We start from the raw sequence: 12,696 nt of genomic DNA, 5'->3' as shown, positions 1-12,696 counted from the left end.
TAAACTCTCATGTGAATAAGAATCCCCTAGGGATCTTTTGAGAGTACTGATTTCACATTCGGTGGGTGTGAGACCTTACATCTCCAGGCAGTTTGCGTGTTGTCGCTCCACTGACCGCTCGGAGTGGCACAGCTCTACAGGCTAATGGTATTTACGTGATAACGTGTAGACTGTCATATATATTGCTGTACGTGTGCATAACCAAGCAGAAGTGTGAAGGACAAACCATGAAATCAAAGTTTAAGCTCTTGATTCTGTATTTCCAATCAAGTGAATGGTCTGCATTTCTCAAGTTCGTTGACATTTCTCATTGACTTATTTTCCAGTCTAATGCCTTTTTCTTTTCTTTTCTTTTCTTTTCTTTTCTTTTCTTTTCTTTTCTTTTCTTTTCTTTTCTTTTCTTTTCTTTTCTTTTCTTTTCTTTTCTAAGCTCTTTTGATAGCATGTTTGTTTACCAGCAAAGAGGACTTGGGCCCATTGAAGAAGACACTATCCTTGTCATAGATCCAAATAATGCTGCGGTACTCCAGTCCAGTGGAAAAAATCTGTGAGTGAAATTACTTATGTTGTTATTAAGGCTTGTGCTATATGCATTTTGTTAATATGTAGCATTGGTTCTGGTTTTGGAAAGGGTGTATCCTACAGTGCTGGAGGAAAAACAGGAGACTGATTGGGCCCTCCCATCTTTCATTTTCTAAATAGATGGTTCTAAACCCAACTGAAATTAGAATCACCTGGAAAGCTTAAAAAGAAAACTAGATTGAGATTTGGTCTGGGATGGGGCCCAGGCATCAAATTAGTACTTTTAAACCTCCCCCAGGTGATTCAAATAGGTGCTCAAACTTCATAGCACCGTAGATACTCATAGCTAATGAAGTGAGTTGCTGGTCAGCTAAGATCTGAAGATTCAAAAAATTTTTTCAGCATAAAAGTCACATAACCAAAATCATCAAGTAATCGACATTAAGAAAAAAGTCTTCTTTCTTCTGATCTCAAAGTGAAAACTAAACAAATGTTATTTCTAGCTTTCCTTAGCATTTGTAGGTAATTTGGCTTTGAAAGACTTACTATTTGGTCTTATTCCTAGATGACATTTGGCAACCAAAAAAATATATATATATTGGCTGATATTCATGGTCACTGAATGGGGCACCTGCTTACAGAGTGTCCTCAACCATTTTAACCTGGCAGCTTCAGGAACTATCCCCTGCTCCATCTGCTTAGGCAGAGGAAAAGCCAGGGAGTCATCCACTCTGAGCACGGCTGCATATGAAGATGATAATAATTAGATTTTTTAATAGGATTCTAGGATGGCGAGTCAGGGGCCAAATCCTAATAGCAGCTCTACCACTTAGTGTGTCTGAGCCTGTCTTGGGGCTTTACCCATGAATCAGAAGCATTCTCTTTCCAGAAAGGAATCAGAGGAAGGGAGAGCAACTGCTGCCAAATGAACCTGCCCAGTGGTGGGGTGTCTGCTGAAAGCAAATCGTAACCCTTGCATCCAGTCACCAACACACAGAATCTAGTTCAGTTAATTAGTCAAGATCAGTGTGTTCCAGTCTTGGCTCATGCGGAAAAAAATCTGTGGTGTCAACGCCATGGTTAAGGCTAGAAGACAGCTTGTGGATTGTCAGATGTCACTTGATCACAACCACATGAAGATCTTGCCCATGTGTTTGTTAATTCTAAGTTCCTTAAGCCTGTGAGTTTACAGTTAATTCTCGTACTCAGATCATCCCAATTGATTTGTTAAATAGATTAACCTTCTCTAATGATTATTCAACACACCACTCTGCTTAGATGAGCATGTCTACTGGAAGGTGTTTCCTTTGGGTTTTAGTCTTTAATATTAATAATTTAATATTTTATATTAATACAGCATTACATTACCTTGAAGTATGTTGAAGCTATTCAAACTATATAAACCCATTTATATTTTTCTAGACAATTTGCTTTATACACATTTCTAAAAATGTTTATATGATTTTTGAACTCATTTTGAAATTGATGTTATTTGTGTTGTTAATATACCATACCTTGGGGACGCCTGGGTGGCTCAGGGGTTGAGCATCTGCCTTCGGCTCAGGTCATGATTCCAGAGTCCTGGGATCCAGTCCCCCATCAGGCTCCCACAGGGAGCCTGCTTATTCCTCTGCCTATGTGAAACTGCCTCTCTGTGTGTATTTCTCTCATGAATAAATAAAATCTTTAAAAATACACACACACACATATACCATTTTTTGTAATGACTCTTTGTAATTGTAGGCTTCATTTATAGATTTCTCAAAGATTAAATAAATACCACCTGAGATGTGTCAAGGGCTGTTTCTATTATAACAGGTATTTTCATTTATTTTATATTGGTCTTTAGTAAGGTGGGTACACATTTATCAATTCATAAATTTACGTTACCTTTATAGATTAATTAGCAAAAAAATTCCTCTCGTGTATACTTTGGGAGTAATTATATAATTAAGACAATGGTTTTTATTTTTCAGGTTTTATTTGCCCCATGGCTTGAGTGTAGATAAAGATGGAAACTATTGGGTCACAGACGTGGCTCTGCATCAGGTAATCTTCCATTTGGCAGTTATTCAAATAGAAGTTAATGGAGTTATGCTTTTGAAACGCTCTGGAGCTGTCTGGGCCTTTTTCTGTCGCCCAGTAAGTGGATAACGAGAAAAGGAACTGCCACATCTGAATGTTTCTTTTAGAACTCAGGGCTGGGAGAAGCTAATATGTAAAGAATCAAGTCACCCTGCTGTGTGGGGCTGGCAGGAGGCTTCTGGCCAGATGTGAGGCTTCCCTCTCTTTGCTTTTCTGTGTCCCCAGGTCTTAGTGCTGTCTTATCCCTTGTGTTGGATGTTGTTGTTGTTTTTTTTTCCCTAAACCACCTTAATCTCCTATAAATCCAGGCAAGATCTTCAGGTACATACATGTCTATATATAAAACATCACATTTTTGTTTTTTTAAAGGAGGTTGTGTTTCTACCACAGAATAGCCAGAAGGTCTTCCTCTCAAAAGATGAGCTTTAATATCCATTTTATGAATAGGTGGCAAAGGAGTATGAAAACTAGGGAAAAACCCTAGAACTGAAAGGGCGTAACTACACTGGTCTTCAGACATCATCTCAGTAAACATTAATTGCTCCTGTATTAGCTGGAGAGCATTGTACCGTTAGCCAAGGAGAGACAAAAAGGAAGTGTGAGGTGGGTAGAGCGAGACCTCCAAGTGCTGGTTCCATTCGCCATTAATTACCTGGATGACCTTGAGCAGATCACTTCATCTCTAAGAGCCTCACTTAAAGAATGAAGGAACCAGACCAAGTGATGATTTTCCGAGTCCCATCCAGTTCTCTTAAGTATCTTCTTCTAAATAAATCCTCTGAAAGCTTACACTCTACTCGCCTGTGAAAGTAGTCTTAGCCAGTCAGTGTGTAACTGTAATAACCATGCAAATTGGTTAAGATTTTTGTTCCTTGTAAAAAAAGGTGTTCAAACTGGATCCAAACAGTAAAGGGGGCCCACTGTTAACCCTGGGAAGGAGCATGCAACCAGGCAGTGACCAGAATCACTTTTGTCAACCCACTGATGTGGCGGTGGATCCAGACACTGGAACCATCTACGTCTCAGACGGTTACTGCAACAGTCGGATTGTGCAGTTTTCACCAACTGGAAACTTCATCACACAGTGGGGAGAAGGTAACTCAATAAGACTCTTGATCTCTGATTGTTATTCTTCGCCAGTTATACTAAGAACTAAGGACAGCCACCCCTCACATTTTTGAGGATATAACTGTACTACTGTCCCCTGCAGTGGGAAAAGCAGAGCCTCTGTATACATCCGGTTGGCGATTTTCTTATACACACCCACACCCACACACAGTCTTGCAAGAAGAAAAATGAATGCTTCAACCCAAAAATGTCCAAATAGGGAGAAAGTCCATAATGTGTTTGTGGGTAAGAGATACTATGGAATAAACTTATAAACTGCTTCACCTTATTTCCCCTCCTGGTTCCAGGCATTTCAAGGTTTTACTACCGTGAATTTAGAAAATTAGAAAACCTTAAAGTCAGACTGGGTGATTTTACAAATTGTATATCTGAGGTTTTTCTTTGTTCTGTAGAGTCTTCTAGAAGCAATCCTAAACCAGGCCAGTTCAGCGTTCCTCACAGCTTGGCTCTTGTGCCTCATCTGGGCCAATTATGCGTAGCGGACAGGGAAAATGGTCGAATCCAGTGTTTTAAAACTGACACCAAAGAATTTGTGCGAGAGATTAAGCATGCCTCATTTGGAAGAAATGTATTTGCGATTTCATATATACCAGGTACTTCATCTTTATTTTTTGTGTTTTGCCATGTTACACTACTCTGTCCCTAAAAATTATTTGTCTTATTATTTGTGTCTATATGCTCATTTAATGAATTTTTTTCTAAGAGATTGAAGATGCCTTATCAGATACCTTATCTGATGCATATCAGATCTTAATTATTTTAAAACTGTTAGTGCCTTGTAAATCATTTCCAACTCATGAGACCCCGTTCTTTAAATGCGAATGGGAAAGAACTCAAACTTAACTGTTTGTAATAAATTCAAGAATTGTTCCCAAACATTGATTTTCACTTTTCCTTAATTATGATCATTTGCTCTAGTTATTAAATGATTCATATTATGTCTTCACACATCATCCACAGATGGTGTATCTGTGAAAAAAAATCAGCATTCAAAATCCTTCTGCTTCACATTTTTTTCAAAAGCAGTGGCCAAGTTTCTTTTTTTTTTTTTTAAGGTAAATATGGAAAGTAAATGAGGCTTGTATTTAAATGCCAAGAGGAATGACCAATAAAACCCAGAATTTTTTTTCTCCTTTTCAAAATAGATTTTCTTGACTTGAAGAAAATCAGAAAAATGATATAAACTCCAGTTGATTCATATTACAAAATAACTTGCATAAGAGTTTTCTTTAAATCACGAATACTTGAACAACTGAAAATTTATTTCTAAAATGTACATATAATTTTTACAATATATTTCATAGATATATGTGCACCTCTATTAAAGAGCATAGGCTATCTGTAGTCATCACTATTATATTTACGTTTCTCATACTATTAAGGTTGCATATGCCTGCTATCTTCCTAAGCAGCCCCCAGGATATTTAGGAAATGGAATTTAAAGGACTCAGGTGACCAGATAAGAGCAAGTTTGGCTTCCACAAGGAATAGGTTATAATGAAAGATTCTCATTAATATCAGTGAGAAAGAAATTCTCTTGTTGGTTTTTACTTCATACTTACAGAATAAGCTTGGCAAGACCATTCATTTAATAAAGAGGGTGGTCAAGTTCATAAGTGAATAAAAATAAATATGAGGAGAAAAACATTAAGAGAGAAGATGAGAGAAAATCTGGTTAAAAACAGAATCTAAGCAAAGACAAAGTGTATTACACAATTGGGCTTCTCTCTACAATCTTGCACAATAGTAATTGATGCAGACAATGCTGATTTTTTTTTCTTAGTATGTTATGCTAAAGAACCTTTTCTTGAAATACTGAAGAAAAAAATAAAAAGATCTTCGATGGCAGTTCAGTGTGATGTTTATTTTATTGTGTTTTAAGTCTTTAAGACATAATGTTCAATCATCCGAAGTGTTTATTTAACCCCACACATCACAGTTTCTATTATTTTGTATAAGCACTACTATATTAAGAAATATAATTTTGCTACAAAAACTATTCACGGAATCAATATTAATGGTCTGATTTTTTTTAATTAGGAAAAAATAGGTCTTTGAATATCTGAAGTATGCATCTCACAGTTTCAAACTTCAGTTATCTGAAATCAGATGATTCTGTTTATACTGTAACTTCACTTGCTGCCTTTGTGTATTTTTCTCTGATTCTCCTCATGTTGATAGCGTAGCACTTATTTTTTAAACAATCTGCTGTCCCACAATGATTGACTCACTAGGGTGTCTGTGATATCCATGTGTCTCTGTATCTGTATCTGTTCCTAAACCTGTATCATCTGTATCGATATCCCTACCTGCGCATTTCTGATTTTACAGGCTTCTTAGGTAGAAAAGGCCTTGCAGCTCCTGGTTTTCTTATTATAAGGGGGTTTGTGCCTTACCAAACCTGTTTGCCCCCTTCCTATTTCTCAAGATAGATTTGCTTAGTGTTTTATTTTTTACTTTTGTTTTTGATTGTAAGGATTAGGCCAACCACCTGAAGTTAATTGTGTAATATACATGCATATATTTGAAGGCCAGTCTTCTCCGTATTTTATAGAAAGATTAACTGGATGTATCATCACAGGTTTGCTCTTCGCGGTGAATGGGAAGCCTTACTTTGGGGACCAAGAACCTGTCCAGGGATTTGTGATGAACTTTTCCAGTGGGGAAATCATAGATGTCTTCAAGCCAGTGCGCAAGGTATTCACACACATTGCCTACGTATCAGTGGTCATGGGAATAAACTAAAATATGAATCTTGGCATTCGATTTATACTTGGATAACTTTTTAAAGCTGTAAAGAAATGTGGTAACTTTCTTAGCTAGGTTGGTAGGAGCTTCCTGTAACTATGTTTTATGTAGAATAAATACCCTTGCCCGTTCTTAGACCAGTTTCTTCAGATGCTAAGTAACAGTGTCTGCATTTCTAAGGTTCTTAGTAGACTGCGAAATTCACTGGAGTTGGAATACCAACATCCAAGAAGAGAAAGTACCACAATATGTTAAATTGTACTTTTGTAGTTCTCTTGGATGCAACAGAAATCCCATTTGCTTTTTGTATGCTTGTTACTGCATTGAGCAACAAGACTTGAAAGTACCACTTTCTGGAATTTATTCAAGTCCTGAAGGGTTGGTTTAGGACAGAGACTAAAGGCTAGTTTTGACTTCGTAAATGGATTACTGGTGCTTATTCTAATAGTGCTTTTTACAAAGCACTGACTAGTTTGGTGTGCCCATTGCCCGCTGTCTCTTCAGTGTACTTTCTGTGCAATATGATTGCCAGAGTAATGAGAACGTTCGCGTACGCTGCCTGAATGTGCTTGTGGCAGATCATTTTAGAAAATTCAGCCTGCTAATATGCTGCAAATAAGAGTTATTTTTCAAAACATGTAAAGATATATTGGCTTTATTTGAATCAAAATGTAACTAGAATGAAGCCTGGGACAAACTGTATCTCCATATTCATGACTCTTACAATATTCTTTAAAATACCAAATCTGCTAAATTAAAAAAAAATCTTTAAAATGCCTCAGAATTTGAGACATCTGTCTTTAGAATACTGACAGCTAGGCTGGGATTTGTCAGAATTCATTCTAGAGAGATTTCTTAAGTATCTACTCTGTGCCCGGCACCATGCTAGATAGACGCTAAGGATATGACGGTGAATAGATCAAGGCGTAGCCTGCACAGCCTCTCCCTCAAATGGAATTTCAGCAAAAGTTAGAGGATCTGAACTGAACCCAACTGAATCTGAACCAAAGATTGCAATACAAAAATAAAATTCCTTTTTTTTTTTGAGTTTCTATTCATGCACAACAAATAGGACTTTTTCACACTGTATCACCTGAAAAAGCAATGAGGAATCAAGTATCTAATCATAGTAGCCCTGCTGAACGAAATTCATCACATTGAGAACATATATTTTACTTCAGTAGTGTTTCAGATCCTTACTGATTCTCTGATCTTCATTGTTGTGCCCCTTTAAGTTAACTCCCTCATACCTATTAATAAAGGTCTTTGCTTTGTCCTGGCATGCTGTTTGCCTTGATTTTTCTCTTAACGTGATACACTGTGTCAACGAGGACGTTAACTTTTCATTCAAATATGCATCTAGAAACCAAAGCGATGTGCTACACGAGAAGCTAAATTCTAAATGAGCCTTATTCTCATAAAAATATGAACAGCCATGAATGAAAACGTCAGAAAGCATTGTGCCTGAACACTAGCCCTCAGCAGACACTCAGCGATGAATAAGTCACAATTTGTCAGTCAGTACAGCAAACTTGGAGTCTAACTCCAAGGTGATATGTGCTTTTCCTTTCAATAAACAAGACTTGATATTACACCAAAATGCAGAAATGTGTTCTGTGTTGACTCAGTGAGCTAAAATCCGTTTGTGAATCTCAGAACAGCTGTTTGGTTACCTTCTCAGCACAGAGATTTAATTGGGGTGAAGGAAATCGCATGGTGTATCGACTGACTCCTACGTAAGAAGAGATTCTTCCTTCAAAACAAAAGTCAAGTTTTCCATGCTGTGTCTGCACCTCTGTTTGTGCCTGCCCACCCAACACTTAGTCCGTGTGCACTTCAGTTCTCCCGTTTCTATTATGTTCTTTAGGAAAGTTTATGCCTGAATGTATGAGCTCCCCTTTTATGTCTGTGCAGGGAGGCTAAGACAGTAGGACAATAAGGAGGATGGTTCTATCAAATGGTATCACAAAGGTATGAGGGCAAAAGATTCATAGTCACCTCCCACTTTCGTCTCCCCATAATCACAGGAAAGACTATGGTCCCTAACATCTGCTTGCATGCACACCCTGCAGGCTGGCATTTTTTTGCCTTCTTACTTTTGCAAGGCAGCTTGTTTGGAAAGGAATGATCCCTTCCACTCCATCCCAAAAAGAAAAGAAAAAAACAAAAAAACAAAACAACAGTGAGCCCAGATTTATGTTGCTTCTCCAACCTTAACAGTGGAGATTAAAATTTACAATATTTGACAGTATTTGAGGTCAAAGTTTCACATAAGCAAAATAATGTATCCAAAGCTACAGAGTAAGTAGCACAGCTCAACCTTATACACAAGTCTTTAGACCCTAAAATGTGTCTAACCTTTTAATCCCCTGAGGTTGCACGTTGGTATAAATCACAGCATAACTTGGTACAACTTCTTAGAGAACTGTTTTTAAAACTTCATGTCAAATTTAAACATTATTTGGTGTTAAAGCAAACATAATTACGTTACAGAGAACGCAAATCCCTTATGCATTTTTAAGACAAAATAGAAGATTTTGAGAGCAGGTTGCCATGGGCTGGGTCACCAGATGCCCCAGGGGGGATGCCGTCATTCTTGTCAGTTTTACTTTGTCAGGGAGGGGTACCTCAAGAGAAGAGAGAAGAAACCCCAGAAGAGTTTACAAAGCTTGCATGGAAGATCTTTAAATCCATTCAACTCTGAAATCCTCAAGCTTAATCCTAAAGCTTACAATGTGATTTTCTGTTTCAAATGACACAAAGCAGTAAAAAAGTTCATTAGAAAGATTACAGTTGAATGCTTCCGACTGCAGCAGGAACAGAGGTCCCTAAGTCCTATCCACTATCCTCCCTCAGAGCCCCCTAACGGCCACAGAATATTTCCAGCAGAGCCCTTGGCTCCCTGGATCAGTTTGAGAACCACAGACAGAGGTTTATTGTGACTGTAGACTTGAATTGACCACATACTCCAATTCTTTTAAAGGAAAATCCTTAGCCAAAGAGTAGTTCACACACTTCCCCCGCCCCTTCTTTGTTCTATTGTACTATGTTTCCTATCAGAAAATATGAAGCACTTTACAACCACCCGTTTTACAAAGCAGTTCCTAAGAATGGGTTTTTGGTACAGGGGAGGATCTGCCTAGAATTTGCAAGCCTGCTGCCACCTATTGGTTGAACCCAAAATAAGGATGAACATTGAATTGACTGGCTTGTGAGATTCCAATGAGGCAACATTTTGATTTCTGGCTTCCTGTTCTTCGCATGTACATTTGTCACAGCTCATTTGAAAGTACAAAGGAATGAGCCTCCTTGGCATGGCTGTCTCATTTTTCTTCTCAGTGTGACAAACTGTTGATGATTTTCAAAGTAGCGCAGTTATCTCCACAACGGCGTGTGGTCTGTCCCAACTCATTAGTGCGCTCTGTCCTCAAGCAAACTGAAGTGGGCAGATGTGGTCTGACAAGACCAGAGTCGGGATCTGGTCCTGTTCATATGCACTGGTCATATTTTTGAGAACTGTATACTCAGGCCTACTAGCCTCAAAGGTGAAAGAAATCATCCATGTCCTGCCAACTGGAGGACACGTGGCACCTTTGAAAGCTTCAGTAGCCAGACAAGAAATGGCAGCAGCATGACATTTTAAGGCTGCTCTTGCAGGAACTAGTCTGGTGGTGACCTTGAGAAAGTCACAGAAAGTGCTCCCTTATCTCTTGTGTCCTCATGACTGAGATGGTGGTGATTGGGAATGGAAATATGTCATGAAGAAAGACATCAAAACACTGCGTATCTGAAATAGGTGAGAAAGCCCAGGAAGTACTTGGTGCTAACAGTTTGTTTCCTTATGCTGACTGAAAATGCTGCAGACCCTGGGCCTCATAGTCACCAAAGCCCACAACGGCTGCCTATCTCCTTGTGGGCCCTTCAGAAATAGTCTGAATGCCCCGACTCTTCTCATCAGAAATATATAATTAGTTTTTCAGGAAACACGTAACAGCTTGATGGGAATAATAACAAAAAGTAATACTTAGTCTTTTTTGCTTACATAGGTTAAAACGGGCAATGTGATAGTGATTAAAAGAAAAAAAAAACATGAAGGCAAAAACATAAATACATAGGTAGATAAACGTGACGCCAGTATACAAAACTGTGAAAAACTAAATCTTATAAACATTCACTTTTAAAAGACTTGAAGGTGGGGCACCTGGGTGGCTCAGTCGGTTAAGTGTCTGCCTTCAGCTCAGGTCATGATCCTGGGCTCCCTGCTCAGCAGGGAGTCTGCTGCTCCCTGTGCCCCTCACCCCGCTCATGCTTTCTCTCTTGTTTGTGGTCTCTCTCAAATAAATAAAATCTTTTTAAAATAAATAAATAAAGACTTAGAAGTCAGTGCTGAAGGTCCCTTTGCATTTTCCATCACATCAAATTATGAACGCTAGAGTTGGTGCCAGTGAATATGTGAATACCTCTTCTTGGCCTAGAGTTGCTGTGACAGAGTTATAGTTTGTTTGGTTTGATTAACAGGCTTATTGTGTGCTTTGCTTTGTTTTTCTGCTCTCTCATGAAGAATTCAAGTATAGACTCACCGCCCTCATGTGTGCTTCTTATTTTGGCAGCACTTTGACATGCCTCACGACATCGCTGCATCTGAAGATGGGACTGTGTATGTCGGGGATGCTCACACCAACACCGTATGGAAGTTTGCCTTGACCGAAAGTATGGTTTTCACAGTATTACTGTCTGTACTGTCCCTCAGTTTTATTGCTTAAAAGCATGTGACAAAATATTTGCATTTCCTTCTCTTTTTATTGATAGGAGTGGGAAATCAAAGTATAATTCGAAGTTGTTAAAAGACCTGTTTGGTTTCATTTCAGGGATTAAATTAATTTTTAAAAAGTAGAGAGAAACATTTTTTTTTTTTTCCTGGCAGTTATCCCCTTGTTTCCACAGATACTCCACAGGAAATTCTTGATGCCTGGAGTAATGTCTGCTACATTGAAAGCCAGTGTTAATTCCCCCTTAGTTCCAGAGGGAGATGATGGCTTTGGCAAAGCAGAGGGGCTGACTGGCTTCCACATTGGTATCACTCCCCATGTGGCTCTTCAGCTCTCAGTACTGCTGAGCATCAAGGCATGCCAGTACTGGTGTCAGACACATATTATCCCAAGCAGGAAGCACTCTGCGTTTTCCCTTTAGACTTCATCTTTGTTCAAAATACCAAACTATTATTTCATGTAACTCAGAAGTATGTCTGGGGACAGAAGAGCTTCTCTACTGGGACCAAGCCAGCTAGTGTGGGGATTTTCTAATTGCAATTTCGACATTATTTCTAATTCGTGAAAAGCATACTAACCCAGCCTCTGCTATCATACTAAAAAACGTAAGCTTTCTAAATTCAACAGTAATAAATGCTTAGTAGGCCACAAAACCCAAAGCCCAGAGGTGCTCTTAAAATATGGCAGGGTCCAAACCATAGGAGAAGATAGGAGTTAAGCAAAGGAATTGAAGATGGTAAATGTGAGGCATCAGGAGCTGCAACAGGCAGTTTTAGATAGAGAAATAATAAGGGAATTTGAATTGATGAAGATAAATAACAATTATAACAGGGAAAAAAATGTAAGTCATAACAAAGAAAAGTAAAATCAGGGGTCCAAAAACTTTAATCAGATACCATACAGATCTTTGAGCCCAAGTAAATTTGGTAACTGCAATCTTCAGAATTGTCCTTTGAGTAGCTTTTGCTATTTTGTAGTAAGGACTCAGGTAAGGGTGAGTGCACAGAGGTGTGCATGGCCTGTTCTACTTCAGCAATAGCTTCCCATTCCCCTGGCAAGTATAGCTTTCTCACAACCTGTCTCCTCAAACAGGAACCAGAGGGTATGGGCCGACAGGAAAGGAAGGAGAAGAGTGGATAATTCCCAATTTCAAGACTAAACCCAGGCTTTTCAGCATAAGAAAAAATGAATAAATACTTCTCAAGCTAGAAAAGATCTCAGAAATCTAGACAGCATCTTCATTTTGTAGGTAGCAATAATGCTTAAACTCATTAAGATTCTGGTCTAAGGATCTTAATACCACCCTAGTGGTCTGTACTCAACAGAGATGTATATCCAAGTCCTCTGGAGAGGGCTTTTATAACACACATGGCCAGATCCTACTCATGATCTATAGACTGAAGAAGGGTAATAATATGTGTCTTCTGGAAAGGCTTCCCAAGTG

General features: G+C 38.6%; 1 protein-coding gene across 18 annotated transcripts in view; it reads left to right on the top strand.

Annotated features, from left to right (window-relative positions):
* Nucleotides 1-12,696, top strand: part of PAM (peptidylglycine alpha-amidating monooxygenase) — a 274,294-nt gene that overhangs the window by 250,419 nt on the left and 11,179 nt on the right. For all 18 annotated transcript variants that reach the window (XM_072736674.1, XM_072736682.1, XM_072736681.1 and 15 more), the window contains 6 exons: nucleotides 431-547; nucleotides 2,499-2,571; nucleotides 3,492-3,702; nucleotides 4,128-4,328; nucleotides 6,317-6,432; nucleotides 11,094-11,193. In XM_072736674.1, the coding sequence (XP_072592775.1) occupies nucleotides 431-547; nucleotides 2,499-2,571; nucleotides 3,492-3,702; nucleotides 4,128-4,328; nucleotides 6,317-6,432; nucleotides 11,094-11,193 (818 nt within the window). The remainder of the gene's footprint in view (nucleotides 1-430; nucleotides 548-2,498; nucleotides 2,572-3,491; nucleotides 3,703-4,127; nucleotides 4,329-6,316; nucleotides 6,433-11,093; nucleotides 11,194-12,696) is intronic.

The sequence above is a fragment of the Vulpes vulpes genome, chromosome 14, assembly GCF_048418805.1.
Source record: "Vulpes vulpes isolate BD-2025 chromosome 14, VulVul3, whole genome shotgun sequence".
Classification (NCBI taxonomy): domain Eukaryota; kingdom Metazoa; phylum Chordata; class Mammalia; order Carnivora; family Canidae; genus Vulpes; species Vulpes vulpes.
Note: the sequence above shows the minus strand (reverse complement) of the source record. Positions and strands in the feature narration are given on the sequence as shown.